This window comes from Oryza sativa, chromosome 10, assembly GCF_034140825.1.
Source record: "Oryza sativa Japonica Group chromosome 10, ASM3414082v1".
NCBI lineage: Eukaryota > Viridiplantae > Streptophyta > Magnoliopsida > Poales > Poaceae > Oryza > Oryza sativa.
The window spans coordinates 21,674,622-21,688,671 of NC_089044.1; the positions used below are offsets into that span (position 1 = coordinate 21,674,622).

General features: G+C 49.1%; 3 protein-coding genes across 3 annotated transcripts; all 3 read left to right on the forward strand.

Moving 5' to 3' along the window:
* The first annotated feature begins 532 nt into the window (after positions 1-532).
* Positions 533-1,913, forward strand: LOC107278149 (aspartic proteinase nepenthesin-1). Its single transcript, XM_015758243.3, has one exon. It carries the CDS (start codon positions 621-623, stop codon positions 1,860-1,862), a length of 1,242 nt encoding a protein of 413 aa, XP_015613729.1. The 5' UTR covers positions 533-620; the 3' UTR covers positions 1,863-1,913.
* A 6,585-nt stretch (positions 1,914-8,498) lies between these two features.
* On the forward strand, positions 8,499-9,755 carry LOC107275397 (aspartic proteinase nepenthesin-1). Its single transcript, XM_015758244.3, has one exon. It carries the CDS (start codon positions 8,499-8,501, stop codon positions 9,753-9,755), a length of 1,257 nt encoding a protein of 418 aa, XP_015613730.1.
* A 1,549-nt stretch (positions 9,756-11,304) lies between these two features.
* Positions 11,305-12,900, forward strand: LOC107275697 (aspartic proteinase nepenthesin-1). Its single transcript, XM_015758245.3, has one exon. The coding sequence runs from the start codon at positions 11,336-11,338 to the stop codon at positions 12,584-12,586; it is 1,251 nt and encodes a 416-aa protein (XP_015613731.1). The 5' UTR covers positions 11,305-11,335; the 3' UTR covers positions 12,587-12,900.
* Positions 12,901-14,050: the final 1,150 nt, after the last annotated feature.

Genomic DNA, 14,050 nt, shown 5'->3' on the forward strand with positions numbered 1-14,050 from the left:
TTAAAACCTCCCCCAGTTTGTAATTGTAGCTACTAGTTTGTCATATTCCAAATATTCCTATGGAGCAATTGCCATTATGCAGGCTGGTCATGACATATCTAACCTGCTCCATTACAGACGAAGGTATAGGTTACATTTCGACAACATCCCATTCTTAATGTTCTGCCCAAATAGAGAAATAATTCTGGTAGTATGTTATTATGTGAATAGATAGAAATACGTTCACATTGCCATTTCATTCAGTGCCCACTATAGATCACGAGTTCACGACTTTAACAGAGATGCAAACCATTTTTATTATTAAAAAATAATCTTGCATGCGTCTCTATCTCACTTCAACAAAATGTCCGACACAATGAGGCGTTGACATCAGTTTTATTCAGTTACGGTTGGTGTCGAACTGTCAATATCTTAATTAATTTCTCCCGGTTATGCTGATGCACGCACACCCAATCCGCTGCGCTGCATCCCTGCAGCATCGATCTAATTTTCCCTATATAAACCATAGCTGCACATCTCTTCGATCAAAATCACGATCAAACTCATCCTTGCGCTCTTGAAACAGCAGTTAAAATCACGATCATTAGCTCGCTGATTGATAACGAACAGTGGTCGTAATCATGGGTAGGCTAGTGACAACACTGCTCGTGCTGTGCTTGATCCCGCCGACGATGTGTTCACTCGCGGCGGCGCACGACGACCTCCGGCGAGGCCTAGAGCAAGCCACGCGCGGCCGCCTCCTCGCCGACGCGACGCCGGCGGGAGGCGCGGCCGTCGTGCCCATCCGGTGGTCCCCGCCGTACTACGTGGCGAACTTCACCATCGGCACGCCGCCGCAGCCCGCGTCGGCGATCGTCGACGTCGCCGGAGAGCTCGTCTGGACGCAGTGCTCGGCGTGCCGCCGCTGCTTCAAGCAGGACCTGCCCGTGTTCGTCCCGAACGCGTCGTCCACCTTCAAGCCGGAGCCGTGCGGCACCGCCGTCTGCGAGTCCATCCCGACGCGCAGCTGCTCCGGCGACGTGTGCTCCTACAAGGGGCCGCCCACCCAGCTGCGCGGGAACACCTCCGGGTTCGCCGCCACCGACACGTTCGCCATCGGGACGGCCACGGTGAGGCTCGCCTTCGGGTGCGTCGTGGCGAGCGACATCGACACCATGGACGGGCCTTCCGGGTTCATCGGTCTAGGGAGGACGCCATGGTCGCTCGTCGCGCAGATGAAGCTCACCAGGTTCTCCTACTGCCTCTCGCCACGCAACACCGGGAAGAGCAGCCGGCTGTTCCTCGGCTCCTCCGCCAAACTGGCCGGCGGCGAGAGCACCTCGACGGCGCCGTTCATCAAGACCTCGCCCGACGATGACAGCCACCACTACTACCTGCTCAGCCTGGACGCCATTAGAGCCGGCAACACGACGATCGCCACGGCTCAGAGCGGCGGCATCCTCGTGATGCACACCGTCTCGCCGTTCAGCCTCCTGGTCGACAGCGCGTACAGGGCCTTCAAGAAGGCGGTGACGGAGGCCGTCGGCGGCGCGGCCGCGCCGCCGATGGCGACGCCGCCGCAGCCGTTCGACCTCTGCTTCAAGAAGGCGGCGGGGTTCAGCCGCGCCACCGCCCCGGACCTGGTGTTCACGTTCCAGGGCGCCGCCGCGTTGACGGTGCCGCCGGCGAAGTACCTGATCGACGTCGGCGAGGAGAAGGACACGGCGTGCGCGGCGATCCTGAGCATGGCGTGGCTGAACAGGACGGGGTTGGAAGGGGTGAGCGTCCTGGGAAGCTTGCAGCAGGAGGACGTCCATTTCCTCTACGATCTCAAGAAGGAGACGCTCTCCTTCGAACCTGCGGATTGCAGCTCACTCCCTTAGTTAATGAGTAAATCTGGAAGTATAATTTTTAATCGTGATGACGTAGATAAATCTCAGACGTCTATTTTTCGATCCAACGATAGTGTGTATATATATATATATATATATATATATATATATATATATATATATATATATATATATATATATATATATATATATATATATATATATATATATATATATATATATATACCTCATATGGGGCACCATGGTATCAAATGCAAAAAATCACTCAAATTTTTTAAAATTTTCAAATTATGAGTATATACCTAGTTATAATAATTCGATTCATACCTATACCTATCAACAAAACAACTCAAATTTAACTTTATTTCACAATCCATGATTACATACCTAACTAAATATATGTATGGATGCTATATACCTAGAATCAAAATCTAACAAAAACAAGTTCAAATTCAGTTCAAACTTGCTTTGAACTAGTTAGTAAAGTGGTTAATGTTAATACCTAAGTAATTGAAAAAGATTCATACTCATTTGAATTGGGTATATACTCAATTTCAACAATGGTGCCCGGGCACCATGGAGCACCAAACAAATTTACTATATTTCACCGTATATTTTCCCAAGTAACGCAGCTAGCTAGGCAGCATGTGTGTGCTGCGACATGCTTTGCTTTGCTCTCCGAGTGTCAACGCATTTTCCTTCGTGAACCTGCGTGCTTGTATCCTAGGGTGATATGTCAGTTCTATGTTAGTGCAACAAATAATATATTTAGTCGTGATCTGGACTTGATTTAATTCCATCGATCATTCACTTGATCATTTCACTTGATCAAGTGAATTCACTTGATCATTTCCATATGTAATATGTTTTATCTCCTTCCTCTTATTAGTGATGGTAAAATTAATTGCTCTATTAACATATGGTTACAACTTTAGAAGCAGATTGCTCATTCAGTTATCCTGCTAAACCACAGTTCCAAAATTAAATCATTTTCTCCAGCTCGCAGCTAGTATTGGTAAGAGGTGAAAATGGTGCGAATATTTTCCAACCACCCGCCCGACTCGAAGCTAGCGAGAGGAATATGGAAGAAAAAATAGAATATCCGATACTATCCAAGTTCGAATCCAAATCCGTTAGAAAGTATGGGTTAGGATACGGAAAGACATGTATCCGCCCGTATGTTCTATAATATAAAATATGTATGAAAATCTATTATAAATGTACCTATAAACATGATAAAAGATTGTTAATCCCTATTTTACGAGATCTCACATGTAATATTATATATTTTTTCTCTTGATGTATCTCTTTTAATACTTTAATTAATTTATTATATTTAATATTTATGAATTAGATATATAAATAGATATCCGTTTCCGAATCCGGTTCGAAGGAAATAATAGATAAGCGATATGTTATACGGTAATACCCGTACTCGGCTCCGAACTTAAAAAAAATAGGTTAGGATATGGGAATGTCATAACCCGACCGTACCCGTCCGTTTTCACATACTAGTTTCTCCTGTTCCTATGGGAGCAATCTTCATTATGCAGGCTGCTCATGAGATGGCAAACCTGCTCCATTATAGATTAAGGTATGCGTTACACTTTGAATATAGCCCATTCTGCTCCTGATTGGAATTTGTATTTTGTAATCTTGCCTTGATAAAGTCCTTGGTGTGAAATTATGCTATCTTTAGCTTATTTTTACTTTACTGACGCAGATTCCACATGCACAATGATAGGTGGGAAATACATGGGAGCAAATTAAGATGGTATTTTGATGTTCTTCAAAAGAGAAGGGTAGGTGGGGAGTGAGGAGAGATAGGTGTGTGGGTTAGGGTTTATAGATGCAACTTTTCAGTTAAAAAATTAACAGATGTTTCACACATTTTCAGTTAACTGATGAATATCTAGTCCCAACTTTATAAGTCGTTTGGTGTAAATTATACAATATCAGAACTCTTTGTATATTATGACAACAACACTCTCTCACCCCCTAACACAATGGCTTGGCAACAACCATGGCATGTCAAGAAGCCGCTATTACTTTTAGAAACATAGTACTAACGCATATGCTATGCTCTTTTACACGCGCTTGCGTTCATCCTTACGAACGAACACACGTACACTCTATACATATGAGAACTCCTGATATGCAATTTCGGTAATTTCGAACCCCACCAGCAAGGCAATATCTCAGCCAAAATTTTTTGTATTTCTCTCTTTTTTTGTGTGAATTTGATCAAAATTTATTCAGGTTTAGTCAAATTATGTTAAAATTTCATATAATTTTGGTGCGAAAATCCCAAAATTTTAGAAATTTTGGTGCTACCGAAATTTTGAGGAAAATCAAAACTAAAACTTTAGATACGCTGAACCGATATATCTTAAGATGGTAAGTGTCACACCCTGAAGTTCTTCTCCCAAGCCTAAATTAATTAATAAATGGCCTCGAGAAATTACCTGTGTAAAAGCAAGAGAGAAACCCTAATTAAATTAATGAAAATAATCATCGGAAATGGCATGCGGAATTTTCCTTGAGTTCTCCATGTCAAAATATGCTAACAAGATTTTTAGTGGAATTTTCAGAGCTCTAAAAATAATTTTAACCAATTAAAAATGAGCACAAGCATTATTTAAATCCCTGGAAATTCTTTTTCCCCTCCCTTCTCCTAATGGGCCGCCGGCCCATTCTTTCTCCCTTCCCCTCCCCGCTGGGCCGGCCGACGGCCACGGCCCAGCTGAGCCGCGCACCTCCTCTCTCTCCCGGGGTCGCCGACAGGTAGGGCCCACCTGTCGGGCCCGTCCCCAACCTCCAGCCGGAGGAGGAGGTTGGCCTCCCCAACCACTGCCCCCGCCTCTCCCGCCTCCCCGCACCACGTCGGCCACGCCCGCGCGTGCGCCCGCCTTCCCCGCGCCCGTCAACCCCCTCTCCCGCTCGCCCACGCCCACGAGATGGCCGGGATTCGAATTTCGAAACCCGCCTCTCTCTCCTCTCCCACTCTCCCACGTCGGCCGGCGATTCCTGCCTCTCCCGGCCACGTCCAAGCCCCCTCTTCCCCTATTTAAGCACCACCGCCCCTCCCTCTCCCTTTTTCCCCATTTCGCAGAGCCTCCTCATGCTCTCCTCCGCCCTAGCGCCGCTGCCCTCCTCTCCGCCGCCGCCGCCGCCTCTCCGGTCGCCGCTAGCCGCCGCGCCGAGCCGCGTCGTCGATGCCGTCGCGTTCGCCGTTGTGCGGGTCGCCTCGTCCACCCCTCCTCCGTCGGAATCCGCCGCCGGAACCCCTCCTCTGTCGCGCGCCGGTGAGCTTCGCCATGGCCGCCGCCTTCAGCCGGCGTTCCCACCCTCGATGGTCTCTCTCTTCCTCTCTAACTTTCCCCATTGTGTTCCTTAGGTGACCCCGGAGCTCGTCCCTTCGTCGTCATCGCCCTCCGTCGCTCGCCGTCGTCAGTCGTCGTCGGTGCGGCCCCTCCTCCCCTTCCTCTCTCTCTCCCGCGCCGCCGCCTAGCCTCTTAGCCGCCGTTAGCGCCACCCATGTCGCCGTCGCGTCGCCGCCGCTCTCCACTGCCAGCCGCTCGCCACCGCTGCGCCGGTGCCGCGCCGCTGCGCGCCATGGCCGCCGGGCCGGCTTGAGCCAAGCCCGTGCGCACCGGCCGCGCGCACCCGCCGCCGTTCGATCTACCCGAGGGTAGATCGGGGCCGTCCGCCTCGCCGCCCACGTGGCTGCCGCGTGGCCGCCACGTCGGCGCCACGTGGTAGACCCTCCTCCCTGGTCCCGTGGGTTTGGTCCACCATGAGCCGGCACCCCGAGCCACTGCCATGTGGGGCCCGCATGTCGGCGCCGCCCCTCTCTCTCCAGGGTTTAATTTTTGCGCAATAAATCATTTAAGGGTTTTCTGTTTATAGTAAAAACACAGTGAATCTTCTAAAATTCATAGAAAATTCATCTGTGCTCCGTTTAAGCCCATTCAAGTCTCAGTAAATCAAGAAAAATGCAAATAACCCATTAAAATGGTTTTGTTCTCTGTTTCTGTAGTCTCATAGCCTGTTTGTATTGTTTACTTTGTATGTCGTTTAGATTCCGGCTCTCCCGATGCTCCGGTGTACTTTGAGATAGTCGCCGAGGTTCCACCAGCAGCAGAGTAAGGCAAGTCATGCTTGTCACTTGAACATGTTGATCCTATATTGCAAATGCTCTATCGTTTTCCTTTAAATACTGCATTGTTTTTCAATGTTACCATGGGATATTTATCTACTGTCTCAGCCATGTTATTTATTACCTCGTTCCTTTGTTATCTTGGGGTTATAACATGATTAGACGTTGGATTAGGAATTGCTTAGCCATGCTTAGCTCAACTAGCACACAATGGAGGAATCACATTAATGCATAGACTTCAGGTTCTAGTATTGTTGTTGGTTTAGTGCCACCACTCTGGTGATGGTTAATTAAAATATATTAAATGGTGGGCTGTGGGTGCATGGTATTGATGGTCGCATCCATGGCAGTTAAGGACCGATTCGCGGGAAACCCTGGAAGAATTCCTCGTACTTACCACAAGCCAGCGTGGGCAACGGCTGGGCTTGTAGTGTAGCTTTCCTCTAGCTGACGCATCCAGGCAAGGGTGAGCGTGATGGAGTTCGGATGGGCCCTGCGACGGCCTATGCGGCTTTCGGATTCACCTAAGCACGAGAGGGGACTGCCCACTGCCTTGCGAGGAGTGGGGGTGAAACCTGAGGTGTGGTGTGTTTGGTTAGAGGGGGTTATGCGAAGGGTCCTGTCACGGCCTCTTTCCGGTATGTCATGGTGGCATGTTGGCGCACGGGAACGTGTCGTGGGGTTGTGTCTTGTGGGTACAGTTGTACACCTTTGATCAGAGTAAAACTATTCGAATAGCCGTGCCCGCAGTTATAGGCGGTCAACCAGATTCACCGTGATTAGTCTCACCCTAATTTAGTCTGATGGAATTGATTAGTTCAGGTGGATGGTTGGGCCTGTTGCAACGTGGTGTAGCGTTGGACAGTGGATGGTTAATATTGATTAATTATTACAAATGTTTTACTGCCTTCAACTACTGTTTATAAATGCCGCTTTGTGCAAATGAACCACTCTAGCTATCATTTGGTTATATCCTGCATCATACCCTCCGTTCCGGTATGACTTGCTGAGTACAATGGGTAGTACTCAGTTTTGCTCTACTTTTCCCCAACCCCAGAGTTTGAGTATGCGTCAGATGGTGGCTATTCCGAGGAGTAGGCTTCGTCCGTGCCGTTGAGGATGCCTGTGGAGTGGTGTTCCCGCTGCAATCCAAGTCAAGGCTTAGCTCCAGTTATCTTTTATATTTCCGCTGCATTTATGTAAGACTTTTATAATGTTTGTAAGACGTGGATCTGTATGTCAACTTTGTTGTTTGTTTACCCTGGCTGATCCTGGACAGGGATTTTAATGCACATTCTGCTTGGAATTCTATTCGGAAATTTATGGGCGCGACAGTAATTAAGTCACCATGACTACCTTCGTTATTGAATGGGGTATCGCCTATTACATTTACTACCTGCATAAGGTAGAAAACCGTTGCTACACTACTGTCAAACACCATGGCCTGCGACGTGGCTAAAAGGTTTAGTTAGAAAGAAAAAGTATATTAGAGGTTATAAATTTCTATTAAGAACGTACCTAAGACAGCTTCACCTATGGAGCCAACCCAAAGTAGCCACGTTGCTGACGACTCAAGTCAAGTGGATCATCAATTCCACTGTATAATTTCTTCATTCAATTCGACGAACACACGTCTCTATCTTGCATATACCGAGAGGTCCAAAACGATGAGGCGTTGACATCATCAGTTAATGACTTAATTCGGTCACATTATATATAGTGTCAACATCTTGCACTAGCACATAAACAATTTTTTGAGATGGTCACGAAAATCAAATTTTCACGTACGAACGCTTAAGCCGGCCGTCTACGACAATAAAAAATCAAACCCCACCCCAAAACCCTAGATCCGCCGCCATCTGGTCGCCGTTGTCACTCGAAACCCTAGCCTGCTGCTTCCGCCCAAGTTATCGTCGTTGAGGTCGTTGTCGTTGCGGGGGAGGGCGGCTGTCGCCGGATCGGCGCGGGGGAGAGCCGTCGCCGGATCCGTGCGGGGAATGGTCGCCGCCCACCCGAGCCCTCCATCACTGGAGCTTGCGCCGGATTCGTGCGGGAGAGCATGGGGGAGGGTGGAGGGGGCCGCTGTGCGCCATCACCTACGCCCGCCGCTAGTACCCGTTGTTGGTAGGGAGGAGATGGGAGAGGAGGAGCGGGAGTGGGAATGGGGAGAGAGAGGAAGGGAGAATATAAAAAGAGTTGTAAGAGGAGGGATTTTCGCATATGGGTCACTTAAGTAACTGTATTAAAAATGGGGTCGATTTTTTAGATGCGGACCCTTCTAAACCGCTTGCAACCTATGGAGGTGCTCGTCCAGAAAAAATAAGTGTTAATTAGTTTGTCCTGGTTATGCATGCAGCCAATCAGCTGCATCAATTGTCCCTATATAAAGCCTACCTTACCTCTCGACATCGATCATAATCACGAACACTAATCAGCCTTCCTCTTGAAACAGCAATTATAATCACGATCATTAGCTCGCTGATTGATAACTAACAGTGGTCATAATCATGGGAAGGCTAGTGACAACACTGCTCGTGCTGTGCTTGATCTACGTGACGACATGTTCGCTCTCGACGCGCACGGCGGCGTTCCGCGCGCACGACCTCCGGCGAGGTCTAGAGCAAGCCATGCGCGGCCGCCTCCTCGCCGACGCGACGCCGGCAGGAGGCTCGGCCGTGCCCATCCACTGGTCCAGACACCTCTACAACGTGGCGAACTTCACCATCGGCACGCCGCCGCAGCCCGCGTCGGCGATCATCGACGTCGCCGGTGAGCTCGTCTGGACGCAGTGCTCGATGTGCAGCCGCTGCTTCAAGCAGGACCTGCCCCTGTTCGTCCCGAACGCGTCGTCCACCTTCCGGCCGGAGCCGTGCGGCACCGACGCCTGCAAGTCCATCCCGACGAGCAACTGCTCCAGCAACATGTGCACCTACGAGGGCACCATCAACAGCAAGCTGGGTGGGCACACCTTGGGCATAGTCGCCACCGACACGTTCGCCATCGGGACGGCGACGGCGAGCCTCGGCTTCGGGTGCGTCGTGGCGAGCGGCATCGACACCATGGGTGGACCTTCCGGTCTCATCGGGCTAGGGAGGGCGCCGTCGTCGCTCGTCTCACAGATGAACATCACAAAGTTCTCGTACTGCCTGACGCCCCACGACTCCGGGAAGAACAGCCGGCTGCTCCTCGGCTCCTCCGCCAAACTGGCCGGCGGCGGCAACAGCACCACGACGCCGTTCGTCAAGACCTCGCCCGGCGACGACATGAGCCAATATTACCCGATACAATTGGACGGGATAAAAGCCGGCGACGCGGCAATCGCGCTGCCGCCGAGCGGCAACACCGTCCTTGTCCAGACCTTGGCGCCGATGAGCTTCCTGGTGGACAGTGCGTACCAGGCCCTCAAGAAGGAGGTGACGAAGGCCGTCGGCGCTGCGCCGACGGCGACGCCGTTGCAGCCTTTCGACCTTTGCTTCCCGAAGGCGGGGCTCAGCAACGCCAGCGCGCCGGACCTGGTGTTCACGTTCCAGCAGGGCGCCGCCGCGTTGACGGTTCCGCCGCCGAAGTACCTGATCGACGTCGGCGAGGAGAAGGGCACGGTGTGCATGGCGATCCTGAGCACGTCGTGGCTGAACACGACGGCGTTGGACGAGAACCTCAACATCCTGGGTAGCTTGCAGCAGGAGAACACGCACTTCCTCTTGGATCTGGAGAAGAAGACGCTCTCCTTCGAACCTGCAGACTGCAGCTCACTTATCTCCTAATCGATGGCTTCTTGATGGAAGCTGTTCTTGCCTTAGCAGCTTAGCTAGCTTTGCTATTCAAGCTTCCATATTTGTGTCATTGTGTGTGTGTGTGTGTGCAAGTGTGCGTGTTCATAGATAACGCAGCCAGGCGCCCAGGTGGCATGAGCTGCAGCATACTTTTCTTTGCTCTCCAGTGTGGGTAGCGTCGATCTACCATTTTCTACTTCCTGAATCTATAGTATAGGCTATACGTGCTTGTGTTGGAACGAGATCCTCTGTAATACTGAGACTGACATGTGGCCCCAGTTACGCAAGGCCCACATGTCAGCTGCTTCTATTACAGGGGAAACTATTTTGATCCCTCGAGAAGATGTCCACTCATTATTTGCATGCCACTAAATGGTTACGAAAGAATTTGAAAAAATTTAAGAAGATGTATTAACATATGATATAACACTAAAATATGTAAGTTCAAATTCAACTTCTACATCTTGTAACGAAAAAAACAGTATATAAACAATCAGTATTACAGCTTCTTAAACAGATTGCTCATTCAGTTATCTGCTCAAACAGTTCCAAAATTATTAAATCATTTCCCTCTATTTGTATCTGCTATTAGTTTCTCTTGTTCCTATGGAGCAATCGACAATCGTCATTATACTGGCTGGTCATGAGATGGCAAACCTGCTCCACTATACATGAAGGTATAAGTTAATACTATAGCCACAGTATTCTCCTCCTAATTGGAATCTACTCCGTAAACTTGCCTTCATAGACTCCATGATGTGAAGTTCTGTTCTCTTTTGCTTATTTTACTTTACTACGCCGATTCCACATGCACAAGGATAGGTGGGAAATAGTGAGTGGATTCTATACTCTCGATGGAACATCCTCTCGTTATTTGTATGTCATCTAAATGGTTATAAAAAAATCTGAAAAAATTCAACAAGATATATTAATATATGATAAATCATTCCACACAAACATTCAAGTTAAAATTTAACTTCTGCATGTTGCAACGAAAAACACAATTAAATTTGTTTTTTTTTTGCAACTTGTATAAGTTCAACTTGACCTTACATGTTCATAAAGTAAGTTATCACATATTAATCTATCTTGTTGAATATTTTTAAATTCTTTTCATAACCGTTTGGATGACATGCAAGCTCGAGAGTTTTTGTTTCCCGTGGGAAATACACTAGAGCAAAGATGGTGTTTTGATGTTCTTCAAGGAAAGAAATATACTTCAGTTTTCGGTGTCCTGGGGCCACCAGAATTAGGACTTACAAAATAAAATAGGAGAAAAGTCAATTCGTAAGCATTGCATGCACCAAACCTTTTCATAGCAGCTCCAACTTCTAAATCTAACTTTAGGAGTGGAGTTTGGCGTGGAGCTATAGAGCGGCCCAACCTGTTCCCCCCCTCTAATTCTTTTTTTTTTCGATCACTTAAGCTTGCTCTGCTCCTTTTTTAAGACGATGTTTAAATTGTTTGGTTGTCATCTAGCTTCAAAAGAGATGAATCGGGCATTTAACTTTTTGCTACTTTATAATCACGATCATTAGCTCGATGATTGATAGCTGACAGTGGCCATAACCATGGGAAGGCTAGTGACAACAGTGCTCGTGCTGTGCTTGATCTATGTGACGACGCGCATGGCGGTGTTCCGCGGGCACGACCTCCGGCGAGGTCTAGAGCAAGCCATGCGCAGCCGCCTCCTCGCCGACGCGACGCCGGCAGGAGGCTCGGCCGTGCCCATCCACTGGTCCAGACACCTCTACAACGTGGCGAACTTCACTATCGGCACGCCGCCGCAGCCCGCGTCGGCGATCATCGACGTCGCCGGTGAGCTCGTCTGGACGCAGTGCTCGCGGTGCAGCCGCTGCTTCAAGCAGGACCTGCCCCTGTTCATCCCGAACGCGTCGTCCACCTTCCGGCCGGAGCCGTGCGGCACCGACGCCTGCAAGTCCACCCCGACGAGCAACTGCTCCGGCGACGTGTGCACCTACGAGAGCACCACAAACATCAGGTTGGATCGGCACACCACCTTGGGCATCGTCGGCACCGAAACGTTCGCCATCGGGACGGCCACGGCGAGCCTCGCCTTCGGGTGCGTCGTGGCGAGCGACATCGACACCATGGACGGGACTTCGGGTTTCATCGGGCTAGGGAGGACGCCACGGTCGCTCGTCGCGCAGATGAAGCTCACCAAGTTCTCGTACTGCCTCTCGCCACGCGGCACCGGGAAGAGCAGCCGGCTGTTCCTCGGCTCCTCCGCCAAACTGGCCGGCGGCGAGAGCACCTCGACGGCGCCGTTCATCAAGACCTCGCCCGACGATGACAGCCACCACTACTACCTGCTCAGCCTGGACGCCATTAGAGCCGGCAACACGACGATCGCCACGGCTCAGAGCGGCGGCATCCTCGTGATGCACACCGTCTCGCCGTTCAGCCTCCTGGTCGACAGCGCGTACAGGGCCTTCAAGAAGGCGGTGACGGAGGCCGTCGGCGGCGCGGCCGCGCCGCCGATGGCGACGCCGCCGCAGCCGTTCGACCTCTGCTTCAAGAAGGCGGCGGGGTTCAGCCGCGCCACCGCCCCGGACCTGGTGTTCACGTTCCAGGGCGGCGGCGCCGCGTTGACGGTGCCGCCGGCGAAGTACCTGATCGACGTCGGCGAGGAGAAGGACACGGCGTGTGCGGCGATCCTGAGCATGGCGCGGCTGAACAGGACGGGGTTGGAGGGGGTGAGCGTCCTGGGAAGCTTGCAGCAGGAGAACGTCCACTTCCTCTACGATCTCAAGAAGGAGACGCTCTCCTTCGAACCTGCGGATTGCAGCTCACTCCCCTGATCGATCAATGGCGGCTACTGCTGCTTCTTGCTGGAAGCTTTGCTGTTCAAGCTTAATTCCATTCCATGTTTGTGTTGTGTGCGCGTGTGTGTGGCTGTGTGCAGGTGTGCAATGTTCATAGATAAGATAACGCAGCCATGGCGCGCGCCCAGGCGGCATGAGCTGCAGCATGCTTTGCTTTACTCTCCAGTGTGGGTAGCGTAGCTAGTTCTACTTCCTGAATCTATAGGCTATACGTGCTTGTGTAAGAACGAGATCCTCTTGTCGAACTCCATTCATCCTTAAGGAAATATCCCTCGTTTTTGCATGGTGTTTCAATTATTAGCAACTTTTTCTAAAAGAAAAATAGTAAGATAGATCAATATGTGATATATAACTCCAAATTCAACTTATATATATAGAAACAAAGATAATTTGGCTCACCTGATTCGGGATATAGGTGCGCAGAGGCGAACTCAAAACAAAAATTATCGGGGGTCCAATACGTACTAATTATCTTTTTTTTACTTATATACTAGTTATCATCATATAATTTAGTTAGAATTGAATAGTTTACCCGGGGTTCGAGGACACCAGGAAAATGTACCTAGGATCGCCACTGGGTGCGCTGAAAATGAGAGGTTGTCATTTTTAACAACATGTATAAAATGAGAGTATGTCCTTCCACTTTTGATCCTCTGCAGTATGTAGTACTGCAATCCACATGTGAGCTCTACTTGCTCAAAGTCCCACATGTCACTGGCTCCTATTACAAGAGCAATTATATAGAGGAGTTGAGTTCGCTTGTGTCCAGATTGATATATCAGTCTTATGTTAATTTAAATATTATTCAGTTGTGATGTGTGGGCTTTGATTTCAAAATTGAATCTTCGTTCCATGTCTAATGGTTTATGAATACTCTTGCGTTACATCTTCCCAACACTGTTGGCCTTTGTCAGCATAGATCGTTCTACCTGTGCCAACTGAACACAAGTCAGGAAAAATTGTCATGAAGTCTCATGACTCTCACTCTCATGTGCACAAGCCATCAACTTCAAACTTTCAGAGTCAATAGGTAAATAAACATACAGCTACTCTCAGACGATACCTTTTGCTTCAACTCGAAGTTTGCCGGCAGTGATCTGCAGAACATTCCGACGCTGATTTCGGGAAGTCTGTTTTCAGGTTTGAGGATATAGGATTAATAACGGTTATACAGATTTTGGGTAACTGTTTATTTCTGTCTTTAGGTTGGTTTCCATCAATTCCATTATAAATAATGTATATAAACATATGCTAAACAGATTGCTCATTCAGTTATCCTGTTCAAATAGTACTAAAATAATTAAATCATTTTCCCCAATTCGTATATGCTACTATTAGTTTCTCTTATTCCTATGGAGCAATCGTCATGATGTAGATTGGTCATGATATGGCAAACCTGCTCCACTATAGATGAAGTCTAATATTTACTCCCTCGCTCCA